The 13,488-nt window shown below is 35.6% G+C and overlaps 1 protein-coding gene across 2 annotated transcripts in view; it reads left to right on the forward strand.

Annotated features, from left to right (window-relative positions):
• Positions 1 to 13,488, forward strand: part of lrp2a (low density lipoprotein receptor-related protein 2a) — a 99,289-nt gene that overhangs the window by 34,943 nt on the left and 50,858 nt on the right. For both annotated transcript variants that reach the window (XM_077215888.1, XM_077215889.1), the window contains exons 20-31: positions 192 to 329; positions 510 to 791; positions 1,357 to 1,596; positions 2,637 to 2,756; positions 3,039 to 3,155; positions 4,219 to 4,599; positions 7,713 to 7,961; positions 9,439 to 9,650; positions 9,736 to 9,920; positions 10,115 to 10,343; positions 11,085 to 11,262; positions 11,907 to 12,041. In XM_077215888.1, the coding sequence (XP_077072003.1) occupies positions 192 to 329; positions 510 to 791; positions 1,357 to 1,596; positions 2,637 to 2,756; positions 3,039 to 3,155; positions 4,219 to 4,599; positions 7,713 to 7,961; positions 9,439 to 9,650; positions 9,736 to 9,920; positions 10,115 to 10,343; positions 11,085 to 11,262; positions 11,907 to 12,041 (2,466 nt within the window). The remainder of the gene's footprint in view (positions 1 to 191; positions 330 to 509; positions 792 to 1,356; positions 1,597 to 2,636; positions 2,757 to 3,038; positions 3,156 to 4,218; positions 4,600 to 7,712; positions 7,962 to 9,438; positions 9,651 to 9,735; positions 9,921 to 10,114; positions 10,344 to 11,084; positions 11,263 to 11,906; positions 12,042 to 13,488) is intronic.

Raw genomic sequence — 13,488 nt, forward strand, 5'->3', positions numbered from 1 at the left:
GGCCTGTTCTTTGATGATGGAAAGTCATTTCTGGTATCTGTGAAATGAAGGTCATTATGCCGTTTATTACTTAAACTTGTGTAGTTCGTCTGCTCGGTGCTGAAAGATGAAAGGGCAGAAGTCAGAGTTCATGGACTGGTATTTCACAGAGATAGCTTGCTCGATTACATTAATGAAGTTTTCTGGTCCAGGTTACGTGTACTTCACCGACTGGCGGCTGGGTGGAATCGTGAGGGTCCGTAAAACAGACGGAGGGGAGATGATGATCATTCGCAGAGGGATCAGCCACATCATGCACGTCAAATCTTTCAACGCTGACACGCAGATTGGTGAGATTCACTTTCATCTGTTTATTGATGAATTTACTTTACTCAATTTTTGCATTGGCTGTAATGTTTGTAAAACCCATTTATCCACATACAGCCAATGAACCAAATTACCATGAAGCAATAGATGAAATTAACTTGTGTGTTTAATCAAAAATGTGCATTGCTTTTTATCTACAACAGGATCTAACTTCTGCAGCAGGCAAACTAACCCCAATGGAGACTGCAGTAATTTCTGTTTCCCAGCACCGTACTCCCAACGAGTGTGTGGCTGCCCATATGGAATGAAGCTGGAAGCGAATCAGCAGACGTGTGTAGACGATCCATCCAATGAGCCGCCGACCCTCCAGTGTGGCTCAAACTCCTTCTCATGCACTAACGGGAAGTGTATCCCTCAGAACTACCAATGTGACGGCGTCGATGACTGTCACGACAACACTGATGAGGCCAACTGTGGCGCTAATAGTAATGTTTAATATTACATTCCATATTTATGCACTGAAAGCTGTGTGATATATATTTAATTTTTTTTTGCTGGCACACTACAATTATGCAACATCCTGAATTACATTTATGCTGTTGGTAGACATTTTGTTCCAGAGCAAATTACAGCAACAAAAAGCGCTTGCAGAAAGAACCAGTCAATGCCAAATCCCACCTTTGGACCTCAAGCCCTAAATCAAACAGTATATATTAGATGAATGGCACGCAGAATGCGAAGAATGTCAAGATCACAAATTATTTTAAATAAATTCTGTGGTGGGAAAAATAAGCATCTACCTTTTTAAATCCAGACATGATCAAGTTGTGTATGCCAGGTGTCGTATAGGCCATACTATACTGATTCATGGACATGTATTGATGTGTGTAAAATGTTTTTGGTCTGCCCAATTTTTAATGTCATGGGACAATGATTTTTATCATGGCAATCTTTAAAGTACTTATTTAGTAAGATGGACCCAGAAAAACGTTTAAGTCTTTTTCACTTGTAATGAAAATAAAAATTCCCCCCCACTCTGCTGGCTCACAGATAACACATGCTCGCCCACTGCCTTCACCTGTGCCAATCAGCGCTGTGTGCCCAGAAGCTGGCACTGCGACGGACACAATGACTGTTTTGACGGCAGTGACGAGAGGGACTGTCCCACCCAGACCCCTGGCACTTGCCAGGCGGACCAGTTCAGCTGTACCAACCATCGCTGCATCCCCCGCACATGGCTCTGTGACACCGACAACGACTGCGGAGACGGGTCGGATGAGACCGACTGTGGTGAGGCCTTGGCAACTGTTAATTGATTATATAAAGGGGCTATACATTTATTATGAATTTTCATCTTTTTTTTTTTTTACGGATAGCTTTGACTCTAAATTCTGATGGGATGAGGTCCATTTAAAAGCCGTTACAAATTTTTTTAAAAAATATTTTAATTTGCATTGAGGTTGCAAACCCGATGCAGGAGTGCAAGGTTTTATAAGCCTTATAGTTAAACAAACACATAGATCTGTAAAAAAAAATTCTTCCGGTTAACAGAACTGTAATTCAATAAATTTACCTTGCTCTAATACCACGTCCACTTCCTGTTGTGACCAATCCTAATTCCAACTCATTAATTGAAAGGAAGCCCATTCTTGAGCGATGTTATGCGGCAGTTTGAATACTTAAGGTTTGGGGTTTTGGGAACTTCCTAACCTAAAGTATAAGCCACAGAATAGTGAAGCATGTCTTAGTGATCATGATTAACAAGGGCTGTTTAGACAGGATTAGAGGGGTAGATTTGTGTACCGACGGTTTTTATGTATATTTACAAATATATTTAAAAAGTCTGAGCTCTCAAAATGAACTCAAACTGTATGTTTCTCAACAAATTCTGTTAAAACAAAATTATCTGAACTCAGTGCTGTTCATATTAATTTCATAGCACTATATTCTTACTGTGTTTGAAAAATGTGTCTATTTTTATATCTCTTATCTCTGGTTCCCTAGTCTCAGACCAAAATGCTTGTGTTATCTGTTTTAACTGAAAGCAACTTGCACTGACATTTCTTAAAATCTGCCATTGTTTTGTCTCAAGATTCACATCAGTAATGTTTTTTCTAAGGCACATTTATAAAAGCTACTTAAATGACTTAATTGAACTAAGGCCTAATCCTGGCTTAATCCAAGCCTGTCTGTGAAACTGGGCCTAAAGGTATTTTAAGAGAAACATCTGAGACAAAGTTGATTGTGAATGAAACATAAATTAGAAGTCTCTTGAGCTTTAAAAGGGCTGCTTCTGAGCAATGAACCTTTCTTGTGGTGTCACTTTCTAGATTCCCTTGGCACATGCCACCCTGGTCAGTTCCAGTGTCCGGACCACCGCTGCATTGACCCCAATTATGTGTGTGATGGAGACAGAGATTGTGCAGACGGGGCGGACGAACAGGGATGTGGTAAGAGTTCATTCTATGCAGTTAACCTGCAATATTGTTTAGCTTAGAATTGCAGAACGTAAATCTTTTATTGCATTTCTAAAATGGTATTTGCATTTTATTTCTTTACTAATTAAATGTATTTACATAAACCAGAAATAGCCGTGTAAACATATGAATTCTTTATGCACACAAATGTAACTTTCACAGTATAAACAGTATAATAAAATCTCTAATGGAAGTTTAAATCAGATCAAGTTGATTTTTATTTTCTGAGTAATTCTTGTTCTTTTTGATCATCAGTGTACAACTGCACAGCCTATGAGTTCAAGTGTGTAAATGGGCATCAGTGTGTCAACTCATACTACCGATGTGACGGGGTGTTTGACTGTAACGATCGCTCCGATGAATCTGGCTGTCGTAAGTATAAGCAAATTCATTTTAAGTTTGTCTTTTAGTTCTGATGATCTTCAATATGTTTTCAATTATGATAATTGTGTTGGACATTGCATTACATATGCAGTATATAAATGGGAGAATCTGACAAAAACATATCCAGTCACTGTGCACCCCCCCACCCCCAAAAAAAGTAAATATACAGTATATATATATATATATATATATATATATATATATATATATATATATATATATATATATATATATATATATATACAGTATATATATATATATATATATATATATATATATATATATTTAAATAAAGAAAAGATGAAGTGTATTTTAGGAACGTTCATATTTTTGCATTTTATTTTTGAGGTATTTTTGTAATTCCCATTATTCTCAATGGTGATTCTTATAAAATTGCATAGTTATAATATATTTTTAACCATATCACATAGTACAAAGTATTGTAATACAATTATTTTTTTTATTTAAATTAGCTATTTTTATTTAATTAAAGGTAGTACAACAAATACTGCCATGATGTATGAATATATTATTTAAAAATGTATTAATATTACATTTATTTAAACTACAGGACTGAGAATGAGATGCATTTTGCAAGTATGTTAATTAAAATTAGGGTGATTAGTGCTTAATTATCATGGAAATAAGTTCATAATACAATATTTCTAAAGATCCTACAAAACATTTGGTAACACTTTATTTCGATGGTCCACTTTAGACATTCTACTAACTATAACCTATAACAGTCTACAAATACTCTAATTACAGTTATCTGACATGTAGTTGCAAATCAACAGTTAGTTGACATGTACGTAGTTGCAAAGTTACTATTAGTTAATAGAATGTCTAATGTGGACTATCAAAATACTGTGTAACCTGATTTTTTTTAAGAAAAATAAAATTTGACCTTTTTCCTTTTACATCTGGGTTGAAATATTGCCATGTTCTTAATTCATTGTATTGAACATTTCTATGAAACCTCAGGAAAAGCTAACATTTGTCTTGGATTGACATGCATGCATTAACTTAGCATGACCTTTGACCCTTCCAGCCACTCGGCCACCCGGCATGTGTCACCACGAGAGTGAGTTTCAGTGCCAGTCAGACGGCAGTTGTGTTCCCTCGAGCTGGGAGTGTGACGGGCACCCAGACTGTGAAGATGGCTCAGACGAACACCACGTTTGCCCGCCGAGGACATGCCCCACCTCACAGTTTCGCTGCGATAATGGGAACTGTGTTTTCCATGGCTGGATATGTGACGGAGATAATGACTGTCGGGATGGCAGCGATGAGCGAGACTGTCCCACACCACCGTTCCGCTGTCCCAGCTGGCAGTGGCAGTGCCCAGGACACAGTGTGTGTGTTAACCTCAGCAGGGTGTGCGACAACACTCCAGACTGTCCCAACGGGGCGGACGAATCCCCTCTCTGCAGTGAGTCATGCCATATGCTTTACTGACATTTGCAAGACATATACACTACCGTTACAAAGTTTAAGGTCAGTACGATTTTTTTTGTTTTTTTTAGGTTTTATGCTCACCAAGGCTGCATTTATTTGATCAAATATTCAGTAGAAACAGATACATTATATGAAATATATTTTACACAAATATATATGACATTGTGTAAAATGTCATTTATTTCAGTGATGGCAAAGCTGCATTTTCAGCATCATTACTCCAGTCTTCAGTGTCACATGATCCTTCAGAAATCATTCTAATATGATGATTTGCTTCTCAAGAAACATTTATTGTTATTATCCGTTGAAAACAGTTGCACTGCTTCATATTTTTGTGGAAACCGTTTTACAGAAAGCTAAAATCAGCATTTATTTGAAATCTTTTGTAACAATATAAATGTATTTCCTGTCACTTTATAAAAAAACAAAATACTTATTTCAAAAAAATGTATCTTACTGACCTTAAACTTTTGAACAGTAGTGCATAAACTGTATAAAGAATTTTGACAGTTTTTGTTAAGATTAGACGTTGATGGTTAGCCTTTAGCAATAAGCTCCCTAATGAACTTCTCGTCTGTTCTAAAACTTAATAAGCTGCCTATGTAGGCAGACATTCTTACAATATCAATTAAATATCATGTTCACTGAGTTGCTGCCTATGTAGAGTTTTCTAAATCGATCGAGATGAGTATTCATTTTTGTAGGACGCTGCTTAGACAGTGGACCCAGCAGCACGCAATCTCATTGGGTTTGAGAATTAATTAATTAAATTAAACATATTGGTGTATGTGGAATGGAATAGTTGTTTGGATAAATACTAATAAGGGTTGAAACAGCTTCCCAAAATGTTTAGCCATTATTGTACGTCAACAGGACCTAAACAGCCCTTATTCTGCAGATCAATCCCACAAGTCTCTATTCTGCTTTGTCTCATTTAAACAGTGCTTATTACTTATGGTTGAAACATAGTTGAAAGTCTACACATGTTCATTTGATACAGGTTCCTGTGTTTAGTACCTGTGTAAAGTTAAAACCCATAGATGTTTATGATTACCACAGAGAATAATTGTTATACCTCATTCATAAAAAAGTGAACACCATCGCACTTCCAATTGGGCAGTGCATTACATCTGAATAAAGATTAGAATACACAGTTTCATGGTGTTTGTTACTGTAAAACTAAAACTATTAAAATTTGTTTTTGTTAATTGAGATAAAGCTGGGGGGAAAATTAGATGAACTTAAAAAACTTGCACTTAAAAAATAAAGAAAGAACATTAGAAATGTTCCCTTGGTAATTAACTGACATAACAGAAGCTTAAGTTAAAGTACTAAAATAAAACTAAAATTGAAATTAAAATTAATTATAAAAATATGTAAAACAAAAAACTAATGAAAATGAACAAAAGGTCATATATATTGATATTGAATGATACTAAAATAACATTGGATCAATAGATTCATTAAAAATGTCTTCCCCCATAAAATGTAATTGTGAGTTTCTATAAACAAGATTTTTTTAAACTGAGGGATCAATCGAAATTATTTTCTGTGCTAATCAAAAGCATGCCACAGATGCTGTTGAATCCAGAACATTAATTTACATTGAAATCTTTAATCTTTCTCTTGATGTTGAAACTATTAAATGGCAATTCATGTGGTCAGTCAGTTGATTCCAATAGTTCATGGAGTATTTCAGAATGTTGTCTGTGTAATGAATCCCATTGGCCATCAAATCATGCATGTGTTTAGCTAATCTGGAAATTAACATTGAAATGATCTGTGATTTTCCTTCCATGTTGCCTTCCCTTCTCACAGATGAGCCCTTACCAGGTAGGCTGAATCCCTAATCACCCACAATCCTCTGCATGAAGCACTAATCTATCCCAGTATCTGCCTGGCTGTACTCACTAACCATCCAATTACCATCAGAGTGTCTGAATATGACAAAATTGTGTGTGTTTAGCATTATAGACACTTAGAGATGTAGTTTGTAGTATTATTTACATGTGTTAGTCCATGGAAATGTTACACAACCACTGATGTATCTCACCCAGTACCAGTTCCAGAAACAAGGACAACGGATTTAAACAGTAAACATTAGGGCTGGGGAATATATTAAATATTTACAATATATCTGTAATGATCATCATGAACATTAACTCTTTGCCAACCTGCAAAAAAAAAAAAAAAAAAAAAAGTTGCCAGTCAGCGCCAGTATTTGATTATTTTCATAAAACTTCATGCATTCCTTTTTTATCAAGACTTGAAAGTGGGTAATTTCAACAAAAAGCTGAGAAAATTTCTTTTTTGTGGGTTTGACATTTCATTCGGTATATACACTAAAATAAATAAATATCGTTCTTCCTTCGTTGTTTATTTCTTGAAAACTGTGAAAAACATTCCTTGATAATTTTTTACTTTTGAGATTTACTGCATCATTATCGCTGAGATACTCTTATAGTTTTATGTTAATTGTTTGAATTAGTTCTTATTTTTATATTTTCTGTTTTTATTTTAATTATTTGTTAAATAATTGCTTAGATGCTTAGATATTTAGTTTTTAGTTTTTGTCTTTTTTTGTTGAAAAGGGTTTTCTATGTTCTAATATGTAATTTAATCGTTTTTTTTATTTTATTTTAAATGTCTCAGTTATAGTTTTAGTTATTTTTGTACATCAAGTTGAACTAAATGAAAATGAGTAATGTTTTCTTGGCAACTAGCTGAAGTATTTTTTTTCTGAATTGTATTTATCTCAGTTAACATTTATTTTATTTCAAGTAAAAAAAAAATGTTGTATGGTTTTAGTTTTTAGTTTTATTTAACTAAAATACATTTTACATTTAATGATCAAAAATGGCTGTTTAATCACAAAAAAACATTTATCTGAATGAAAAAAGAACACATCTTCATGCAGTTTTAGAATAAATATATAAATATAGAGATTTTGTTTAATTTATATTGCCCAGCCCTAGTAAGCCTCCCCTTTAATGGTTGTCCTTACCATGTTCCCACAATACCTTGTGACTTCATGCATATGATATGCCTTACATTGGTATTCATCTTGACTTTTCTGCTTGGTCGTAGATCAGGAGAGCTGCTCGGATAACAACGCGGGCTGCACTCACGGCTGCATCCAGGGCCCGTTTGGAGCCCAGTGCACCTGTCCCATGGGCTACCAGCTGAGCAACGACTCAAAGACGTGTGAGGACATGGATGAATGCCATCCTCTGGGCGTCTGCAGCCAGCACTGTTTCAACGAGAGAGGGTCCTTCCGATGTCATTGTCAGGACGGATACACTCTGGAGGCAGACGGACGCACCTGCAAGGCCTCAGGTTTGTGTGTCTCCTCTGAGCTTTGTGATCTCTGAGCGAGTGGAGCCATGCTCGGTCTCTGAGGGCCAACTGGACCAGCTCAGCTGGGTCTAGTGCAGCTTCTCGGATTACCACAGATAAGACAAATAGCATATATGTCAGTCACAAACTTTCTTACAGGGGTAATTAGGAGGTAATCACCAAACAAAGGGTTGTTTATGAGCTCTGCCGCTGACAAGAGCCCATTCCCTTGAGATAACCTGTTGAAAAATGCTGTCATCCGATATACCTCGTCTTCTTCCTGAATGTTGCTTTTCAACGGGACTTTTTTTTTATACTTCTATTTGGCATTGTTAGATATGTCTTGCATAGTTTTATAACTGAAAGTTGATACATGAAGAAAGTTTGGATTCATTTCTAGTCCTGCGGGGTTATTTGATATATTTTGAGATAATTGTGATCATTGTGGACTTCATATTTGGATGGCAATATGTGATTAAAGTATAAAACACAAAATGCTTATAGGCCAGTCAGAAGTTGGACACACAAAAGTTGGAATTATGTCTGTCATGACAGTGGCAGAAGAAAAGATGGATTATGCTTAATGATTGGAATTTGAGTTTTAAATACAAAATGTGCATTTGATTGAATTTCATTACAAAACTAAAATTTCATTTATTTTTTAATATTGTTTTTAAAATGGATGAATATGACTGGATAGTGAAGAAAATCCTCAACAAGGGTGTTGTTTAACATTTTAGTCACTCCATAATTCTCATACTTTTATTTGTGTAATTTCATTGTTTTGATGACTTTATAATTCTTCTAAAATCTGCAAAATAGTTAAAGGAAAATATTGTTTAACATTTAAATATTAAAGATACAGATTTATTTTTTATGTGTTATGCAATTGACAAAGGTAAATGAAATCATTGCTCACAAAGCATTTGAATGGCAAATAATAACCAGCCAAACTTTTTATAATCATAACAACCCTAATAATTCATTTTGTTTAGTATACAAATTCATTACAAAACTAAAATGTAGTTTATTTTTATATATATTTTGTAATGGATGAATTGGACTTGTTGAGGTCACTATCTCATTTTCATTCTTTCATTTGTGCTATTCCGTAGTTTTGATGACTTTACAATAATTAAATAATTAAAATGTGTGCCAGAAGAGAAGAGTTTGTCTGTATGTATGTACTGTGTATATATATATATATATATATATATATATATATATATATATATATATAAATTTTATGCAAAGACACATTAAATTGAACAAAAAGTTACAGTAGAGACATTTATAAAAAAAATAAAAATAAATGCTGTTCTATGTATTTGCTGTTCTAATATTGGAGTATTGATGCAAAAAATTCTGGAAAAATTAAAATTTTAAAACATTTTAAGAAAGAAAAAGATTTATTTTAAATTGTAATAATATTTCACATTACTCTATCCTGTTCTCCATTGCTTTCTCAATCTGGCAGGATCTCGAGAAGCCTTGCTCTTGGTGGCCAGTCGGAATCAGATTATATCGGACGACATCCTCGCACAGCCAAACGTTATTCGGTCTCTTGTGCGAGACGGCCGTAACGTTGTAGCGGTGGATTTCGACTCAGTCACAGATCGTATTTACTGGTCTGACACCACCCAGGACAGAATATGGAGCGCTCACAAAAATGGAAGCGACCGCACCGTGGTGAGTGACACAAACGCTGATCCGGCACACTTACAGTAAACATAAAACATCATCCCCCTAAAATATAATTTCTCTTTCCTGCCAGATCTTTGATAGCGGAGTGACCGTCACCGAGAGTCTCGCCGTAGACTGGGTTGGCAGAAACCTGTATTGGACAGACTACGTTTTGGAGACCATAGAGGTGTCCAAACTAGACGGGTCCCACAGAACAGTGTTGATTAGTGAAAACGTGACCAATCCAAGAGCTCTGGTCGTGGACCCTAGAAATAAGTAAGACTCACTACATTTAACAAGTACACTGAGGAAAAAAATGTTGTAGAAAAAAATTTCACATGGAATTTTGAAGTAGAAAGACGTAAAACATACTCCAATGATATTTGTTTTATTTACAGATTATTTAAAATGAATTTAAATGACAATTGGTCAACAAAATCCCAGTATGCCCTTTTCTATATGTATTTCAGCACACACCTCATGTTTTGGACGGACTGGGGCAGAAATCCTCGTATTGAGAGAGCCAGCATGGATGGGAAATTAAGGACTACGATCATCAGCAACAAACTTTATTGGCCCAATGGCTTAACAATTGACTACCCCAACAATCTGCTTTACTTTGCCGACGCTTACCTAGACTTCATTGACTACTGTGATTACGATGGAAAAAACCGAAAACAAGTGTTGGCCAGTGATTTGGTGAGACTTTTTGTTTTATGTGCACATTTCTGTTTATGATTCTGTAGCTTTGCATGAACAATACTGTACACTTCCTTAGTATTTTTGTCTTGTTTTCCAGGATAAATATCTAAACATTCTTGAATCAAGATATAATTACTTGAGATGCAAAATGACAAGATAAAAAGTCATGTGTTCTGAAAAATGTATAAAAATAAATTGAGTTTTTCACTGAAAACAAGAAAAAATACCTGCCAATGGGGTAAGAAAATTAAAAATGCAGTAATTCAAAGGGAAACAACTTCTAAAGTTTATTTTTCTTACCTCACTCATCTAATGTCATTTAGCCTTTAAAGTCAATGTATATGTATTTAAGAATGTTTATATATTTGTACTGGAAAACAAAACAAAAATATCAAGGAAAACTGGGGGAGTTTGAAATCAAGCAAAAACAAATACAACTCTATGAATGTCTAAATGGTCGACATTAGAGTGCATTGAAATCTCAACTTTTGGTCACATGAATGAGCATCACTTTTGCAAACCCTACCATTTTCCTATGTCCTTGCAATGCACCATACCCATTTAAATGTACTTGCAGCATTTGCTAATGCAAAATAAACTCTAGTTCGTAATGCAATGCATTGGCATCTGTATTTACGCACTTGCATAAAGTATCTTTCACAATTATGAATGCTTGTTTTTTTCCCTTCATATTTACCATGTGGATAAATAAAACACCTCTTGTTTCTCAATGAAAAGGTACTTCAACATCCCCACGCAATTACCATTTTTGAGGATTTTGTCTATTGGACCGACAGATACGTCAACCGCGTGATCCGGGCCAACAAGTGGCACGGACAGAACCAGACGGTGATGCTGTATAATCTGCCCCAGCCCATGGGCCTGGTGGCACTTCACCCTGCCAGACAGCCTGCAGGTACAGCACTTCACAACAGATAAACTGCCTGATATCTGGACAGCAAAGTGTTTTTGTTAGGATTAAATGCAGCAAGCATTTCTGGAAGTCACTCCGATAAGAAAAAAGATTTGAAAAGGGTTGAACAATAAAAGCTTTTTCTCACGCTGGCTAAAAAGGAAAGTCATTTCTTTGATAACACTTTATTTTACAGTGTCATGTTGCACGTTACATGTACAGTAGTTACTGTAGTAATAACTATAAATTATGCCTTAAAAAAATATTACATGCAATTAAACCTAAACCAAACCCTCACCCTATACCTAACCCTTTAGTAAATATATGTAGTTAATTATTATTCCTCAGTACTTAAATGTATAATTACACTGGAATACTGACACCTTAAACTAAAGTGTAACCATTTTTTTTGTGAAAAAGAAGTGTGCTTAACTGTATTCAATGTGAACTTAAAAGTATTCTAAAGTGTTCTTCGATGTCACAAAGTTTTAGAGGCGAAGCAAGTCAAATTATGTAGTTTTTTTTTTCATCAGAATAACATGCACCAATGAACCGTTCAGAAGAAAACCAGAAGCGTGTTAAGAAAACAAATAGGGTCTATATTGATTTGATGTTAACCTCAAAGTTTCGATGTGTTCTTCCTGCAGGTTTTAACCCCTGTGACCCCCGTTCGAGCCCCTGCACTCATATCTGCCTGCTGTCAGCGATTGGTCCCAGGTTCTACTCCTGTGCCTGTCCGTCTGGCTGGACTCTCGCCGCTGACCAGTTCACGTGCGCTAGAGGTACGAGAGACAGGCGCCGATATGGGCTTTTCAGTGGCTGATGCAGATATCTTGAGAACAGAGTTACTTATGCTTAATAATATGTCCTAAAGCCTGAGATAAGGTCTGTGGTGAACACAAACTCAAGATATTTTTATGTTTTATTCTACAACATAAAATACACCATTAATCCCCTTGTGATTTTTACGTGTCTTGGAAAGGGCAATTGATAACAAGTAGCTAATATACTCACACAAACTATTCTAACACAAGCTTTCCAACTCGTAGATAAAAGAAAAAAGAAAAAAGATGAATCCAAAGAGTTGTTGGGAAACTTATTGGTGGTGATGTTGAAGTCGTACAACCCTGGTGTAGTTTGTTTATATCCTAACTTTAGCTTTTTACTTCTTGCCGTTTGTATTTAGGCTTCAAAATGTATTCATGAAGATTATCTTGATGAGATAAATGTGTAAGAATCATAGCGTCAGATTTACTAACAGCTTGCTCCAGCGCAAACCCTCTTATAAACCCTCTTGCAAACCCTCGTATAAAAACTGCTGTAAGGATTTACTAAAGATAAAAAATTAGCAGTGATAAAGCTTGGACACAGTTATTTGTGCATATGCATTGCATTTGTAGTGATTGTCCTTTCTGATGCAAAATTTATGGACGAAGAGTATTTAAAAAATCATGCAATGTGGTTTACTAAGGTTTGCAATAGTCATGCTATTGCATATACTGTATATGGCCCATAAACTATTGTTGGTCTCAGTGCTTATTTTCTTCAATAATCCAAAACCCAATGGAAAAATACCATTGGGTTTTTTCGAGGGAACCAGGGTGATGCGATCTTGCGAGTTGGCCTACAAAAATACATCATTACTGCAGCACTCTAAAAGAAATGACCTCTGACCTTTTAAAGTAGTAAAGCTGTACCATCTAAGTTAACTTAATAAATACGCCATGGACAAAGATAAATGAGTTTAACAGTTTATTCCTGCTTGTGGCTGTTTTTAAAGAATAATGCATGTGTCTATGTCTTTAATTCTGGCCCCTGTCCATTTAATATGCTTTGCAGTGAATGAATGAAGCAGTCTTCTGTTAAAGTTGGATATAGATATCAGGGGAATGAAAACTTGTCAACAGAAACCCATTTTCGATTTACTGAGTAAGCTTCTTTGCGGAGGCAAACATTTACTATTATAAAAGACCTTAGCTCAGCTGACAGTAACGGATGAAAGCGCGTAAGAGGCCTTTAGTCTTAAGAAGCCCTTAACATTCTCTTTGGGACAGACTCTCAACCTCGCTCAGGTTTCAGCCTTTGTTAGCGCTGTCAAGTGCATTCTTCCATGAGAGTTTAACAATTAATCCAGACAAACGGTGATTGAATGGCCTGTTTTTCACAATCAACTGCTGATATGGCGTAGTTTACTCTGCGAGGGCTTTTTCACCAGTACCTCATATCTGT

The sequence above is a fragment of the Siphateles boraxobius genome, unplaced genomic scaffold, assembly GCF_051911475.1.
Source record: "Siphateles boraxobius isolate OS27281-9 unplaced genomic scaffold, OSU_SipBor_1 7, whole genome shotgun sequence".
NCBI lineage: Eukaryota > Metazoa > Chordata > Actinopteri > Cypriniformes > Leuciscidae > Siphateles > Siphateles boraxobius.